The sequence below is a fragment of the Oncorhynchus masou genome, chromosome 5 (genome assembly GCF_036934945.1).
Source record: "Oncorhynchus masou masou isolate Uvic2021 chromosome 5, UVic_Omas_1.1, whole genome shotgun sequence".
In the NCBI taxonomy this organism is placed as follows: domain Eukaryota; kingdom Metazoa; phylum Chordata; class Actinopteri; order Salmoniformes; family Salmonidae; genus Oncorhynchus; species Oncorhynchus masou.
In genome coordinates this window covers 91,690,037-91,708,254 of record NC_088216.1, presented here as the reverse complement: position 1 = coordinate 91,708,254, position 18,218 = coordinate 91,690,037, and the positions used below count along the sequence as shown (strand labels likewise).

Here is an 18,218-nt window from a genome sequence, read left to right as displayed (position 1 = left end):
TAGTGGGTATCGGCCTAATTCTGCTCTGCATGCATTATTTGGTGTTCTACGTTGTACACTGAGGATATTTTTGCAGAATTCTGCGTGCAGAGTCTCAATTTGGTGTTTGTCCCATTTTGTGAAGTCTTGGTTGGTGAGCGGACCCCAGACCTCACAACCATAAAGGGCAATGGGCTCTATGACTGATTCAAGTATTTTTAGCCAAATCCTAATTGGTATGTTGAAATTTATGTTCCTTTTGATGGCATAGAATGCCCTTCTTGCCTTGTCTCTCAGATCGTTCACATACCGATCGATCGACCATACCACCGGACCATACCACCTTACTACTGGACCATACCACCATACCACCTTACCACCGGACCATACCACCTTACCACCGGACCGTACCACCTTACCACCGGACCGTACCACCTTACCACCGGACCATACCACCATACCACCTTATCACCGGACCATACCACCTTACCACCTTATCACCGGACCATACCACCTTACCACCTTATCACCGGACCATACCACCTTACTACCGGACCATACCACCTTACCACCAGACAACATTCCGTGCTCACTCCCATCTTCTTAAAATATAACCCTAACCTTAAATTAAAACCAAAAAGCACATTTTTGATCTCATTCATTTTTTTTTTTTAGATTTAGCCAAGTGTGACTTTGTGCTTGTGGTAACTAGTGACAACGGAAAACCGGAAGCGTGCACTGCAGTGTGTCATTAATGTCTATTTTGATTGGACCCCAGGTTGTCAATCTGTTTGTCAAGTTCCCGCCTCCAATGACGTTTTGGGCATGTCGCGGACGCTATTGGCGGTTGCGCTGTCCGGTCGTTTGGTGTATATTGTTATGAATATGGCGGCGGATACTAACGGACGACGGCAAGTTGTTAGAAATGTTCAGTTCAACTGAAGAAAGCTTTAATTTAAAAACTTTTTTGTTGTTGTGGTCGATAGTGTTTCGAGTGACATTTCTAACATCGACGCAACACAGTTTTAATTTTCTTTCTTGGGACTCTTCAGAAGATTACTGGACAGGTGATGCTGCAGTCAAACCTGTCTCCGTTTCCCGAGTCTGCTCTGTCAGTCACCGAACTACCTAGTCTTTCCTATCTAACTCTTTCCGACTCGGCTAACGTGAACTTTTGCAATGAGACCAGTTTATTGTCTACTTGTTTTGTAGAGTTACTTGTCAAAAATAACACAAGTTTACCTGAGGTAACACCATTACAACCGTTCCAGAGCTAGTTGATCACGACTTTTCACCCGAAGAGGCCCGATTCCTATTCCAGCTAAATGACAAGTTCTCAGCGCGTTAGCTTAACTAGCCATATAGCTAATTACTCTTTAGAACAGTGTTATTGCTCAAGGCCTGTCCAGCTCTACTTACCTTTACAATAGTCGTTTCAAGGCGCGTGTCTTTGAACCTGTTTGGAACATTATGCTTCACGATTAGAAGGATTTGTTGCTGGGACCCTGAAATAAATATTAGCCTGCTAGCCTTCCTAAATCGGGAGTGGCTAGAAGTTGCATTAGCTAGTTAAACATTTAGCTAGCAAACAACCTCAGATACTCACTATGGACGGGTGCTAAAGAGTGAGTATGATAAACAACTTAATGTTAACTCAGCCTCTATGCGGGGGAAAAAAACACTTATTGATGACATATTAAACCACGGTCAAATTGTCAGCGGGTGTGTTTCAATGGCCAGCCGTATCATCAGCAGGCACAGGGATAGGAAACCGTGCAATGGTCAGATTGTGTAATATAGCTATCTGGATTTATCCGATGGGCTAAAGATTAGCTGCCTGCCGCTAACTTGCGCGACATAATAACGCTTCTCTCGCTATACATTTTGATGGACGTGGGAAAATATTTTATAGTTTGCTACTGTTGCTATCGTCAAATGGTTTTGGCTGTACTGTATTGTGGCCTGTACGTAAACGTATTTAGTCATTCACTGGACGTAATGTAGCTCTGTAGAAAGATACCATAAATACATATTTCTTTTGTATTTTTTTAACATGAATACAGGAGGTTTTACGTGTCTCTTTGAATCAAAAGAAGAAAACACGTCCATATGAATGGCTAGCTAGCAGTGCCTGATAAAAGAGCCAGACAGACAGCGAGTAGCCAGGTTACATGGTTTATTAACACAACAGACGAGGATTTAAGACTGAAGTTAGTCATTCTGGATCAAGAAACCTTGTCGTTCGTCGCTGATTGGAGTAACACTCACAAGCCATCATCAATGCCTTCAGCGCTGGCCTTCTTCTCCTGCCGTCCGAATTCACACCCTTTTCAGGAACGTCATGTCTACCTGGACGAGCCAGTCAAGATCGGGCGCTCTGTGGCGCGATGCCGACCGGCTCAGAACAACGCCACGTTCGACTGCAAGGTTCTGTCACGGAACCATGCCCTGGTCTGGTTTGATCACAAGACGGGCAAGGTGAGTCTGACTCTCAACCATTCGGTGAACTACTAGCTTTTACTTTGCATGGTCATTGTACATTTTTTTATTTCACCTTTATTTAACCAGGTAGGCCAGTTGAGAACAAGTTCTCATTTACAACTGGGACCATGCCAAGATAAAGCAAAGCAAAGCAGTGCAAGTGCAACACAAACAAAAACACAGAGTTACACATGGGACAAACAAACATGTTGTCAATAACACAATGTAGAAAATCTATATAAGGTGTGTGCAAATGAGGTAACATTAGGGAGGTAAGACAATAAATAGGCCGTAGTGGCAAAGTAATTACAATATAGCAATTAAACACAGGAGTGATAGATGTGCAGAAGATGAATGTGCAAGTAGAGATACTGGGGTGCAAAAAATAGCAATATGGGGATGAGGTAGTTGGATGGGCTATGGACAGGTGCAATCATCTGTGAGCTGCTCTGACAGCTGATATTTAACGTTAGTGAGGGAGATATGTTTCCAGCTTCAGTGATCTTTGCAATTCGTTCTAGTCATTGGCAGCAGAGAACTGGAAGGAAAGGCGGCCAAAGGAGTAATTGGCTTTGGGGATGACCAGTGAAATGTACCTGCTGGAGCACATGCTACGGGTGGGTGCTGCTATGGTGACCAGTGAGCTGAGATAAGGCAGGGCTTTACCTAGCAGGGTCTTGTAGATGACATGGAGCCAGTGGGTTTGGCGACGAGTATGAAGCGAGGGCCAGCCAACGATAGCATTCAGGTTGCAGTGGTGGGTAGTCAAATCAAATGTATTTATACAGCCCTTCTTACATCAGCTGATATCTCAAAGTGCTGTACAGAAACCCAGCCTAAAACCCCAAACAGCAAGCAATGCAGGTGTAGAAGCACTGTGGCTAGGAAAAACTCCCTAGAAAGGCCAAAACCTAGGATAAACCTGGAGAGGAACCAGGCTATGAGGGGTGGCCTGTCCTCTTCTGGCTGTGCCGGGTGGAGATTATAACAGAACATGGCCAAGATGTTCAAATGTTCATAAAGGACCAGCATGGTCAAATAATAATAATTACAGTAGTTGTCGAGGGTGCAGCAAGTCAGTACCTCAGGAGTAAATGTCAGTTGGCTTTTCATAGCCGATCATTGAGAGTATCTCTACCGCTCCTGCTGTCTCTAGAGAGTTGAAAACAGTAGGTCTGGGACAGGTAGCACGTCCGGTGAATAGGTCAGGGTTCTATAGCCGGGTAGTATATGGGGCTTTGGTGACAAAACGGATGGCACTGTGATGGACTGCATCCAATTTGCTGAGTATAGTGTTGGAGGCTATTTTGTAAATGACATCGGTAGGATAGTCAGTTTTACGAGGGTATGTTTGGCAACATGAGTGAAGAATGCTTTGTTGCGAAATAGGAAGCCTAATCTAGATTTAATTTTGTATTGGAGATGCTTAATGTGAGTCTGGATGGAGAGTTTACAGTCTAACCAGGCACCTAGGTATTTGTAGTTGTCCACATATTTTAAGTCAGAACAGTCCAGAGTGGGACTGGCGGGTAGGTGTGGGCAGCGATCGGTTGAAGAGCATGCATTTAGTTTTACTTGCATTTAAGAGCAGTTGGAGGCCACAGAAGGAGTTGTGTGGCATTGAGGTTCGTCTGGAGGTTAGATAGCACAGTGTCCAAAGAAGGGCCAGAAGTATACAGAATGGTGTCGTCTGCGTAGAGGTGGATCAGAGAATCACCAGCAGCAAGAGCGACATCATTGATGAAAACAGAGAAAAGTGTCGGCCCGAGAATTGAACCCTGTGGCACCCCCATAGAGACTGCCAGAGGTCCGGACAACAGGCCGGATGCCAAATAGTTGCCATACCAAGTGGTGATGCAGCCAGTCAAGATGCTCTCAATGGTGCAGCTGTATACCAGTATTTGACACACTGAACTCTATCAGAGAAGTAGTTGGTGAACCAGGCAGAACCAGTCATTTGAGAAACCAAGGCTGTTGAGTCTGCCGATGAGGATGTGGTGATTGACAAAGTCGAAAGCCTTGGCCAGGTCGATGAATACGGCTGCGCAGTATTGTCTTTTATCGATGGAGGTTATGATATCGTTTAGGACCTGCAACAATTTCTGCAGATAATTTTAGAAAGAAAGGGTCCAGATTGTCAAGCCCAGATGATTTGTAAGGATCAAGATTTAGCAACTCTCAGATCATCAGCTATCTGGATTTGGGTGAAGGAGAAATGGAGAAGGCTTGGGCAAGTTGCTGTGGGGGGTGCAGAGCTGTTGACCGGGGTAGGGGTAGCCAGTTGGAAAGCATGGCCAGCAGTAGACATGCTTATTGACATTCTCAATTGTCGTGGCTATATCGGTGGTGACAGTGTTTCCTAGCCTCAGTGCGGTGGGCAGCTGGGAGCAGGTGCTCTTATTCTCCATGGACTTTAGTGTCCCAGAACCTTTTGGAGTTTGTGCTACAGGATGAACATTTCTATTTGAAACAGTTATCCTTAGCTTTCCTAACTGCTTGTGTATATTTTTGGTTCCTGACTTCCCTGACAAGTTGCATATCATGGGGGCTATTCGATGCTAATGCAGTACGCCACAGGATGTGGAGAATTTGTTTTTAATTAACTGACTTGCCTAGTTAAATAAAGGTTGAATAAATGGTGGTCTCCTTCAATTACTCCCCTCCCCCTTCTTCCCCGTCAGGTCTGCCTATGACAGTCTTCCTCAATAGCAAGGCTGTGGTCACTGAGTCTGTACATAGTCAAAGATTTCCTTCAGTTTGGGTCAGTCACAGTGGTCAGGTATTCTGCCACTGTGTTCTCTCTGTTTAGGGCCAAATAGCATTCTAGTTTGCTCTGGTTTTTTGTTAATTACTTGACACATTGGAAATAATTATCTTTTTGTTTTCTCGTGATTTGGTTGGGTCTAATTGTGTTGTTGTCCTGGGGCTCTGTAGGACCTGCTTGCTTAGGGGACTCTTCTCCAGGTTCATCTCTCTGTAGGAGATGGCTTTGTTATGGAATGTTTGGGAATCGCTTCCGTTTAGGTGGTTGTTGAATTTAACCGCTCTTTTCTGGATTTTGATAATTAGTTCTGCTCAGCATGCATTATTTAGTGTTTTACGTACACAGGATATTTTTTGCAGAATTCTAAATTTGGTGTTTGTTCCATTTTGTGAATTCTTGGTTGGTGAACAGACCCCAGACCTCAACCATAATGGGCAATTGATTCTATAACTGATTCAAGTATTTTTAGCCAGATCCTGATTGGTATGTCAAATTGTATGTTCCTTTTTATGGCGTAGAAGGCCCTTCTTGTCTTGTTTCTCAGTTGGTTCACAGCTCTGTGGAAGTTACCTGTGGCGCTGATGTTTAGGCCAAGGTATGTATCGTTTTTGTGTGTCTAGGGCAACGGTGTCTAGATGGTATTTGTATTTGTGGACCTGGCATCTGAACCTTTTTTGGAATACCATTATTTTTGTCATACTGAGATTTACTGTCAGGGCCCAGGTCTGGCAGAATCTGTGCAGAAGATCTAGGTGCTGCTGTAGGCCCTGCTTGGTTGGTGACACTCTCGCTCTCTCGCTCTCTCGCTCTCTCGCACTCTCGCTCTCTCGCTCTTGCCTGAACAGTCACTGCCAGACAGGCATGTGAAATGCTTACTGACAGGTCCCAACAATGCAGAGAAAAATACTAGAAAGTAAACGTGATAATAAATACACAATAATAACATGGTACCAGTATTGACTCAATGATAACTAGGCTATATACAGGGTACCAGTACTGATTCAATAATAACGGAGTCAACAATAACATGGCTATACACAAGGTACCAGTACTGAGTCAATAATAACGTGGCTATACACAGAGTACCAGTACTGAGTCAATAATAACATGGCTATACACAGGGTACCAGTACTGAGTCAATAATAACATGGCTATACACAGGGTACCAGTACTGAGTCAATAATAACATGGCTATACACAGGGTACCAGTACTGAGTCAATAATAACATGGCTATACACAGGGTACCAGTACTGAGTCAATAATAACATGGATATACACAGGGTACCAGTACTGAGTCAATAATAACATGGCTATACACAGGGTACCAGTACTGAGTCAATAATAACATGGCTATACACAGGGTACCAGTACTGAGTCAATAATAACATGGATATACACAGGGTACCAGTACTGAGTCAATAATAACATGGCTATACACAGGGTACCAGTACTGAGTCAATAATAACGTGGCTATACACAGGGTACCAGTACTGAGTCAATAATAACGTGGCTATACACAGGGTACCAGTACTGAGTCAATAATAACGTGGCTATACACAGGGTACCAGTACTGATTCAATAATAACGTGGCTATACACAGGGTACCAGTACTGAGTCAATAATAACATGGCTATACACAGGGTACCAGTACTGAGTCAATAATAACGTGGCTATACACAGGGTACCAGTACTGAGTCAATAATAACGTGGCTATACACAGGGTACCAGTACTGAGTCAATAATAACATGGCTATACACAGGGTACCAGTACTGATTCAACAATAACATGGCTATACACAGGGTACCAGTACTGAGTCAATAATAACATGGATATACACAGGGTACCAGTACTGAGTCAATAATAACGTGGCTATACACAGGGTACCAGTACTGAGTCAATGTGCAGGGGTACAAGTTAATAACTTTGCTATATACATGGGGAAACTGTACTGAGTGTGTGTGTAGGGGTATGAGGTAATTGAGGAAGATGCTGTATGTACAGTTGAAGTGGGAAGTTTACATACACCTCAGCCAAATACATTTGAACTTGGTTTTTCACAGTTCCTGACATTAAATCATAGTAAAAATTCCCTGTCTTAGGTCAGTTAAGTTCACCACTTTATTTTAAGAATGTGAAATGTCAGAATAATAGTGGAGAGAGATTTATTTCAGCTTTTCTTTCTTTCATCACATTCCCAGTGGGTCAGAAGTTTACATACACTCAATTACTATTTGGTAGGATTGCTTTTAAATAGTTTTAGAAGAAATTTGTGGAGTGATTGAAAAACGAGTTTTAATGACTCCAACCTAAGTGTATGTAAACTTCCAACTTTAACTGTACATATAACTAGGAATAAAGTGGCCAGTCAACAGGATGGATAACAAACAGTACCAGCAGCTTATGTGATGAGTCAAAGTTAGTGCAAAAAGGGTCAATGCAAATAGTCCGGATAACTATGTAGCAGTTTTATGGCTTGGGGTTAGAAGCTGTTCAGGATCCTCTTATTTCTACACTTAGTGCATCGGTACCACTTGCCGTGTGGTAGCAGAGAGAACACTCTATGACTTGGGAGGCTGCAGTCTTTGACATTTTTTTAGGGCCTCCCTCCGACACCGCCTGGTATTGAGGTCCTGGTTGGCAGGGCGCTCGGCCACAGCAATTTACTGGTCTGTACGCGCTACCCTCTGTAGTGCCTTGCGGTCGGATGCCAAACAGTTGCCATACCAAGTGGTGATGCAGCCAGTCAAGATGCTCTCAATGGTGCAGCTGTATAACTTTGAGGTCTGAGAGCCCAGTCAAATCTTTTTAGCTTCCTGAGTGGAAGAGGCGTTTTTAATTTTTTTAAAATTCACGACTGTTGGTGTGATAGATCCTTAGGGATTTGGACACTGAGGAGCTCTCAACCTGCTCCACTACAGCCCTGTCAATGTGACTGGGGCGTGCTCAGCCCTCCGTTTCCTGTAGTCCAAGATCTGCTCTTTTTTCTTGCTGACGTTGAGGGAGAGGTTGTCCTGGCACTACACTGCCAAGCCTCTGACCTCCTCCCTATAGAGACGGTCTCATTGTTGTCGGTGATGAGGCCTACCACTGTTGTGTTGTCTGCCAACTTAATGATGGTGTTGGAATCGTGCGCGGCCGTACAGTCTTGAGCGGAGTACAGGAGGAGACTAAGCACGCTCCCCTGTGGGGCCCTCGTGTTGATGTGTTGTTGCCTACCCTCACCACCTGGGGGTGGTCCGTAAAAGTCCAGGATCCATTTGCAGAGAGTGGTGTTCAGTCCCATCTGTGGTGTTGAACACTGAGCTGAAGTCAATGAACAGCATTCTCACGTACGTGTTCCTTTTGTCCAAGTGGGAAAGGGCAGTGTGGAGTGCAATAGAGATGTGTCATCTGTGGATCTTTTGGGGCAGTGTGTGAGTTGGATTGGTCTGGGATGATGGAGTTGATGTGAGCCATGACCAGCCTTTTAAAGCATTTCATGGCCACAGAAGTGTGTGCTATGGGGTGATGGTGATTTAGATAGGTTACCTGGGTATTCTTGGGCACGTGTCAACTGTTGGCGAGTAAATAATCCACCTCAACCCTCCATTCTATTGGCGAACGTATGATCACCGGAGAACAAACTGGATGAGCTCCGTTCAAGACTCTTATCAACGGGACCTGAAGAACTGTAATATCCTATGATTCTTTGAGTCGTGGCTGAACAAGGAAATGGATAATGTTCAGCTAGCTCGTTTTTCAATGCATCTTCAAGACCGTACAGCAGCGTTGGGTAAGGTTAGGGGAAGGGGTGTTAACAACAGCTGGTGCACAATCTCTAATATTAAGGTCTCAATGTTCTGTTCGCCTGAGATAGAATACCTCATGATAAACTGTAGACCATACTATACTGAACAAAAATATAAACGCAACGTGAAGTGTTGGTCTCATGTTTAATGAGCTGAAATAAAAGATCCCAGAAATGTTCCATATGCACAAAAAGCTTATTTCTCTCAAATTTTGTGTGCAAATTTGTTCACATCCTTACTAGTGAGCAATTCTCCTTTGCCAAGATAATCCATCCACCTGGGAACTGCTACATATCAAGAAGCTAACTCTGATAGCCCATCCATGGCTGCCTCCCTGCTCAGTCATGTGAAATCCATCGATTAGAGCCTAATTCATTTATTTCAATTGACTGATTTCCTTATATGAACTGTAACTGACATTTTTACATGTTACGTTTTTATATATTTGTTCAATATATTTACCATGTGTTTATTTATATTTTTCATAGCTGTCTATTTACCACCACAAACCAATGCTGCTACTAAGACCACAAGCTGTATAGGTCCATAAGCAAACAAGAGAATGTTCACCCAGAGTTTCTGTTTTTCCTCAGTTCTACCAACATGTGGCACAGGTCACAACTCTAAATCACCTTCTCTCCACACACACAAACGCATACAGAGCTCTCCCTCGCTCAACATTTGGCAAATCTGACCATAACTCTGTCTTCTTGATACCTACTTACAAGGTAAAACTCATAGAGGAAGTACCAGTCAAGCACTCAATACGGAAGTGGTCTGAGGAAGCAGATGCTAAATAGTTCAGGGTTAACAGATACAGTGCCTTGCAAAAGTATTTATCCCCCGTGGCATTTTTCCTACAACCTGTAATTGAAATGGATTTTTATTTGGATTTCATGTATTGGTCATACAAAAAATCGTCCTAATTGGTGAAATGAAATGAAAAAATGAACTGTAAACATAAAAAACGAAAGTGGTGAGTTCATATGTATTCATCCCCTAAATAAGATCTGGTGCAACCAATTACCTTCAGAAGTCACATAATTAGATTGCACACAGGTGGACTTTATTTAACTAAGTGTAACATGATCTATTACATGATCTCAGTATATATACACCTGTTCTGAAAGGCCCCAGAGTCTGCAACACCACCAAGCAAGAGGCACCACCAAGCAAGCGGCAGCATGAAGACCAAGGAGCTCTCCAAATAGGTCAGGGACAAAGTTGTACAGATCAGGGTTGGGTTATGAAAAATATCTGAAACTTTGAACATCCCACACAGCACCATTAAATCATTATTAAAAAATGGAAAGAATATGGCACCACAACAAACCTGCCAAGAGAGGGCCAACCACCAGAAAAGGAGCGCATTAATCAGAGAAGCAACAAAGAGACCAAAGATAACCATGAAGGAGCTGCAAAGCTCCATAGCGGAGATTGGAGCATCTGTCCATTCGACCACTTTAAGCCGTACACTCCGCAGAGCTGGGCTTTACCAAAGAGTGGCCAGAAAAAAGTAATTGCTTAATTAAAGAAAAAAATAAGCAAACACGTTTGGTGTTCGCCAAAAGGTATGTGGGACACTCCCCAAACATATGGAAGAAGGTACTCTGGTCAGACGAGACTAAAATTGAGCTTTTTGGCCATCATGGAAAACGCTATGTCTGGCGCAAACACATCTCTCATCACCCCGAGAACACCATCCAGTGAAGCATGGTGGTGAAGCATGTGGTGGCAGCATCATACTGTGGGGATGTTTTTCATCAGCAGGAACTGGGAAACTGGTCAGAATTGATCATCATTGATGGATGACTGTGAAATTAGGGACATTCTTGAGGGAAACCTGTTTCAGTCTTCCAGAGATTTGAGACTGGGATGGAGGTTCACCTTCCAGCAGGATGATGACCCTAAGCATACTGCTTAAGCAACACTCGAGTGGTTAAGGGTAAACATTTAAATGTCTTGGAATGTCCTTGTCAAAGCCCAGACCTCAATCCAATTGAGAATTTGTGGTATGACTGAAAGATTGCTGTACACCAGCGGAACCCATCCAACTTGAAGGAGCTGGAACAGTTTTGCCTTGAAGAATGGGCAAAAATCCCAATGGCTAGATGTGCCAAGCTTATAGAGACATACCCCAAGAGACTTGCATCTGTAATTGCTGCAAAAGATGTCTCTACAAAGTATTGACTTTGGGGTGGAGTGAATTGTTAAGCACACTCAAGTTTTCAGTTTTTTTGTCTTATTTCTTGTTTCACAATAAAATATATTTTACATCTTCAAAGTGGTAGGCATGTAAATAAAATGATACAACCCCCCCAAAAAAAAATCAATTTTAATTCCAGCAAAATAGGAAAAATGGGAAGGACTGTTTTGCTTGTGCAGACTGGAATATGTTCCGGGATTCACCCGATTGCGTTGAGGAGTTTGTATCAGTCACCAGCTTCCTGTGCGCTAAACTCTGCCCAACTAAATAATGTTGGACATAATATTTTGGGCATCCTGGGAGGTTATAGTGTGCCTCCCAAATGGCACTCTATTCCCCATAGGGTTCTGGTCAAAAGTAGTGCACTATATAGGGAATAGGGTGCCATAGGGCTCTGGTCCAAATTAGTGCATTATTTCTGACCACACCCCAAATCTAATGAGATGACCTTAACTGTAAATGTAGGTTTTTGTCATCAGCCATTGACCTTAAATTAATTGTGTTTAAATCAATTATCAAAATGAAAAGGAACCAATAAATACATTTACTCAATTGTCACATATTTTTGTGAAACTGTCTTTGAATACCACTGCAAATTGCCTGGGCCACAGTTGATGGGACATCTCAGGAAGCTAATGAGCTTCGATAAAGACTGTTAATGCAAGACCCACACACAAACAGACGCACCCCCTAGATGCCTTGACAACTCAAGACGACACCCCACACTACGTGCGTTACATACCTCCCCCAAGGCCTTTCTCATGTACCCACATGCACATCGATCCAGTTCTGTAGTAGAATCAGCACGTTTCCTTGATGCATAGGTTGTCCTGTTGTCAGGAGGTAATGTTTTTAGGTTACTTACACAGAGCTGTGTTGTGAGTGGAAAGTTAGAGGGCTGGAATTGCTTCATCTCACCGGACTTCCTGTTCAACTGAGAAACCCATCAGATCAGTGAGTCCTGGACTGGGTACAGTATAGCACAGTTGGCACAAACCAGCCTACCTGAGAAACCCACTAGGTCATGTGTCAGGGGTTCAATGTGATTAAAACTTTGACAGCCAGATAATGTGTGGATTTCTCTGGATGTTTACCAAACCAGTTACTGTCCTCCGCCCACTCCATATCAGTAGGCCTACAGTACATCATGAACTAGTAAGTTTGCTAAACTGATTTTGGTGCTGCTGTAACCAGTCCTCTCCCTCAAATCCCTGGAGAACTAAATGGCTGTTTTATAAGCTAGGTGTCTATGTTGTGCTTCCTGTTGCTATTAACCAGGCCTCTCTGAGCGTTTTAGTTTGACCAGCGTTAAAGGTGCAGCAGGCAGCGTCTGGAGTTGAATATAGACACACACCCCCTTACTTGAAATGCAGCCCGGTTCTTCCTGCTTGTACTAATACACTACATCCCCCCCGCTGCTTGAAGGACAAACCAGATCTTGCTGATAAAGCAGCGGGTGTCCGTCCTATCTTCCCTGACCACTGAACATCAGCCGTAACGTCCTATCTTCCCTGACCACTGAACATCAGCCGTACTGTCCTATCTTCCCTGACCACTGAACATCAGCCGTAACGTCCTATCTTCCCTGACCACTGAACATCAGCCGTACTGTCCTATCTTCCCTGACCACTGAACATCAGCCGTAACGTCCTATCTTCCCTGACCACTGAACATCAGCCGTAACGTCCTATCTTCCCTGACCACTGAACATCAGCCGTAACGTCCTATCTTCCCTGACCACTGAGCGTCAGCCGTAACGTCCTATCTTCCCTGACCACTGAACATCAGCCGTAACGTCCTATCTTCCCTGACCACTGAACATCAGCCGTAACGTCCTATCTTCCCTGACCACTGAACATCAGCCGTAACGTCCTATCTTCCCTGACCACTGAACATCAGCCGTAACGTCCTATCTTCCCTGACCACCAGCCGTAACGTCCTATCTTCCCTGACCACTGAACATCAGCCGTAACGTCCTATCTTCCCTGACCACTGAACATCAGCCGTAACGTCCTATCTTCCCTGACCACTGAACATCAGCCGTAACGCGTCCTATCTTCCCTGACCACTGAACATCAGCCGTAACGTCCTATCTTCCCTGACCACTGAACATCAGCCGTAGCGTCCTATCTTCCCTGACCACTGAACATCAGCCGTACTGTCCTATCTTCCCTGACCACTGAACATCAGCCGTACTGTCCTATCTTCCCTGACCACTGAACATCAGCCGTGGCGTCCTATCTTCCCTGACCACTGAACATCAGCCGTAGCGTCCTATCTTCCCTGACCACCAGCCGTAACGTCCTATCTTCCCTGACCATCAGCCCCGTAACGTCCTATCTTCCCTGACCACTGAACATCAGCCGTAACGTCCTATCTTCCCTGACCACTGAACATCAGCGTAACGTCCTATCTTCCCTGACCACTGAACATCAGCCGTACTGTCCTATCTTCCCTGACCACTGAACATCAGCCGTAACGTCCTATCTTCCCTGACCACTGAACATCAGCCCGTACTGTCCTATCTTCCCTGACCACTGAACATCAGCCGTAACGTCCTATCTTCCCTGACCACCAGCCGTAACGTCCTATCTTCCCTGACCACTGAACATCAGCCGTAACGTCCTATCTTCCCTGACCACTGAACATCAGCCGTAACGTCCTATCTTCCCTGACCACTGAACATCAGCCGTAACGTCCTATCTTCCCTGACCACTGACCACCAGCCGTACTGTCCTATCTTCCCTGACCACTGAACATCAGCCGTACTGTCCTATCTTCCCTGACCACTGAACATCAGCCGTAACGTCCTATCTTCCCTGACCACTGAACATCAGCCTTACTGTCCTATCTTCCCTGACCACTGAACATCAGCCGTAACGTCCTATCTTCCCTGACCACTGAACATCAGCCGTACTGTCCTATCTTCCCTGACCACCAGCCGTAACGTCCTATCTTCCCTGACCACTGAACATCAGCCGTAACGTCCTATCTTCCCTGACCACTGAACATCAGCCGTACTGTCCTATCTTCCCTGACCACTGAACATCAGCCGTACTGTCCTATCTTCCCTGACCACTGAACATCAGCCGTAACGTCCTATCTTCCCTGACCACTGAACATCAGCCGTAACGTCCTATCTTCCCTGACCACTGAGCGTCAGCCGTAACGTCCTATCTTCCCTGACCACTGAACATCAGCCGTAACGTCCTATCTTCCCTGACCACTGAACATCAGCCGTAACGTCCTATCTTCCCTGACCACTGAACATCAGCCGTAACGTCCTATCTTCCCTGACCACTGAACATCAGCCGTAACGTCCTATCTTCCCTGACCACCAGCCGTAACGTCCTATCGTCCCTGACCACTGAACATCAGCCGTAACGTCCTATCTTCCCTGACCACTGAACATCAGCCGTAACGTCCTATCTTCCCTGACCACTGAACATCAGCCGTAACGTCCTATCTTCCCTGACCACTGAACATCAGCCCCGTAACGTCCTATCTTCCCTGACCACTGAACATCAGCCGTAACGTCCTATCTTCCCTGACCACTGAACATCAGCCGTAACGTCCTATCTTCCCTGACCACTGAACATCAGCCGTAACGTCCTATCTTCCCTGACCACTGAACATCAGCCGTAACGTCCTATCTTCCCTGACCACTGAACATCAGCCGTAACGTCCTATCTTCCCTGACCACTGAACATCAGCCGTACTGTCCTATCTTCCCTGACCACTGAACATCAGCCGTACTGTCCTATCTTCCCTGACCACTGAGCGTCAGCCCGTAACGTCCTATCTTCCCTGACCACTGAACATCAGCCGTAACGTCCTATCTTCCCTGACCACCAGCCGTAACGTCCTATCTTCCCTGACCACTGAACATCAGCCGTAACGTCCTATCTTCCCTGACCACTGAACATCAGCCGTAACGCGTCCTATCTTCCCTGACCACTGAACATCAGCCGTAACGTCCTATCTTCCCTGACCACTGAACATCAGCCGTAACGTCCTATCTTCCCTGACCACTGAACATCAGCCGTAACGTCCTATCTTCCCTGACCACTGAACATCAGCCGTAGCGTCCTATCTTCCCTGACCACTGAACATCAGCCGTACTGTCCTATCTTCCCTGACCACTGAACATCAGCCGTAACGTCCTATCTTCCCTGACCACTGAACATCAGCCGTACTGTCCTATCTTCCCTGACCACTGAACATCAGCCGTAACGTCCTATCTTCCCTGACCACTGAACATCAGCCGTAACGTCCTATCTTCCCTGACCACCAGCCGTAACGTCCTATCTTCCCTGACCACTGAACATCAGCCGTAACGTCCTATCTTCCCTGACCACTGAACATCAGCCGTAACGTCCTATCTTCCCTGACCACTGAACATCAGCCGTAACGTCCTATCTTCCCTGACCACTGAACATCAGCCGTAACGTCCTATCTTCCCTGACCACTGAACATCAGCCGTAACGTCCTATCTTCCCTGACCACTGAACATCAGCCGTACTGTCCTATCTTCCCTGACCACTGAACATCAGCCGTACGTCCTATCTTCCCTGACCACTGAACATCAGCCCCGTACTGTCCTATCTTCCCTGACCACTGAACATCAGCCGTACTGTCCTATCTTCCCTGACCACTGAACATCAGCCGTACTGTCCTATCTTCCCTGACCACTGAACATCAGCCGTAACGTCCTATCTTCCCTGACCACTGAACATCAGCCGTACTGTCCTATCTTCCCTGACCACTGAACATCAGCCGTAACGTCCTATCTTCCCTGACCACTGAACATCAGCCGTACTGTCCTATCTTCCCTGACCACTGAACATCAGCCGTACTGTCCTATCTTCCCTGACCACTGAGCGTCCAGCCGTAACGTCACTATCTTCCCTGACCACTGAACATCAGCCGTAACGTCCTATCTTCCCTGACCACCAGCCGTAACGTCCTATCTTCCCTGACCACTGAACATCAGCCGTAACGTCCTATCTTCCCTGACCACTGAACATCAGCCGTAACGTCCTATCTTCCCTGACCACTGAACATCAGCCGTAACGTCCTATCTTCCCTGACCACTGAACATCAGCCGTAACGTCCTATCTTCCCTGACCACTGAACATCAGCCGTAACGTCCTATCTTCCCTGACCACTGAACATCAGCCGTAACGTCCTATCTTCCCTGACCACTGAACATCAGCCGTACTGTCCTATCTTCCCTGACCACTGAACATCAGCCGTAACGTCCTATCTTCCCTGACCACTGAACATCAGCCGTACTGTCCTATCTTCCCTGACCACTGAACATCAGCCGTAACGTCCTATCTTCCCTGACCACTGAACATCAGCCGTAACGTCCTATCTTCCCTGACCACCAGCCGTAACGTCCTATCTTCCCTGACCACTGAACATCAGCCGTACTGTCCTATCTTCCCTGACCACTGAACATCAGCCGTACTGTCCTATCTTCCCTGACCACTGAACATCAGCCGTAACGTCCTATCTTCCCTGACCACTGAACATCAGCCGTAACGTCCTATCTTCCCTGACCACTGAACATCAGCCCCGTAATCGTCCTATCTTCCCTGACCACTGAACATCAGCCGTAACGTCCTATCTTCCCTGACCACTGAACATCAGCCGTACTGTCCTATCTTCCCTGACCACTGAACATCAGCCGTAGCGTCCTATCTTCCCTGACCACTGAACATCAGCCGTGCGTCCTATCTTCCCTGACCACTGAACATCAGCCGTAAACGTCCTATCTTCCCTGACCACTGAACATCAGCCGTAACGTCCTATCTTCCCTGACCACTGAACATCAGCCGTACTGTCCTATCTTCCCTGAACACTGAACATCAGCCGTACTGTCCTATCTTCCCTGACCACTGAACATCAGCCGTAACGTCCTATCTTCCCTGACCACTGAACATCAGCCGTACTGTCCTATCTTCCCTGACCACTGAACATCAGCCGTAACGTCCTATCTTCCCTGACCACTGAGCGTCAGCCGTAACGTCCTATCTTCCCTGACCACTGAACATCAGCCGTAACGTCCTATCTTCCCTGACCACTGAACATCAGCCGTAACGTCCTATCTTCCCTGACCACTGAACATCAGCCGTAACGTCCTATCTTCCCTGACCACTGAACATCAGCCGTACTGTCCTATCTTCCCTGACCACTGAACATCAGCCGTAACGTCCTATCTTCCCTGACCACTGAACATCAGCCGTAACGTCCTATCTTCCCTGACCACTGAACATCAGCCGTAACGTCCTATCTTCCCTGACCACTGAACATCAGCCGTACTGTCCTATCTTCCCTGACCACTGAACATCAGCCGTAACGTCCTATCTTCCCTGACCACTGAACATCAGCCGTACTGTCCTATCTTCCCTGACCACTGAACATCAGCCGTAACGTCCTATCTTCCCTGACCACTGAACATCAGCCGTAACGCGTCCTATCTTCCCTGACCACTGAACATCAGCCGTAACGTCCTATCTTCCCTGACCACTGAACATCAGCCGTACTGTCCTATCTTCCCTGACCACTGAACATCAGCCGTAACGTCCTATCTTCCCTGACCACTGAACATCAGCCCGTCGCGTCCTATCTTCCCTGACCACTGAACATCAGCCGTAACGTCCTATCTTCCCTGACCACTGAGCGTCAGCCGTGGCGTCCTATCTTCCCTGACCACTGAACATCAGCCGTACTGTCCTATCTTCCCTGACCACTGAACATCAGCCGTAACGTCCTATCTTCCCTGACCACTGAACATCAGCCGTAACGTCCTATCTTCCCTGACCACTGAACATCAGCCGTAACGTCCTATCTTCCCTGACCACTGAACATCAGCCGTACTGTCCTATCTTCCCTGACCACTGAACATCAGCCGTAACGTCCTATCTTCCCTGACCACTGAACATCAGCCGTAACGTCCTATCTTCCCTGACCACTGAACATCAGCCGTAACG

The 18,218-nt window shown here is 46.1% G+C and overlaps 1 protein-coding gene across 1 annotated transcript in view; it reads left to right on the top strand.

Annotated features, from left to right (window-relative positions):
* The first annotated feature begins 847 nt into the window (after window positions 1-847).
* Window positions 848-18,218, top strand: part of LOC135540443 (sarcolemmal membrane-associated protein-like) — a 147,829-nt gene continuing 130,458 nt past the window's right edge. Inside the window, 1 exon segment of the mRNA XM_064967071.1 lies at window positions 848-2,457. Coding sequence (XP_064823143.1) covers window positions 2,260-2,457 — 198 coding nt within the window. The 5' untranslated portion in view covers window positions 848-2,259.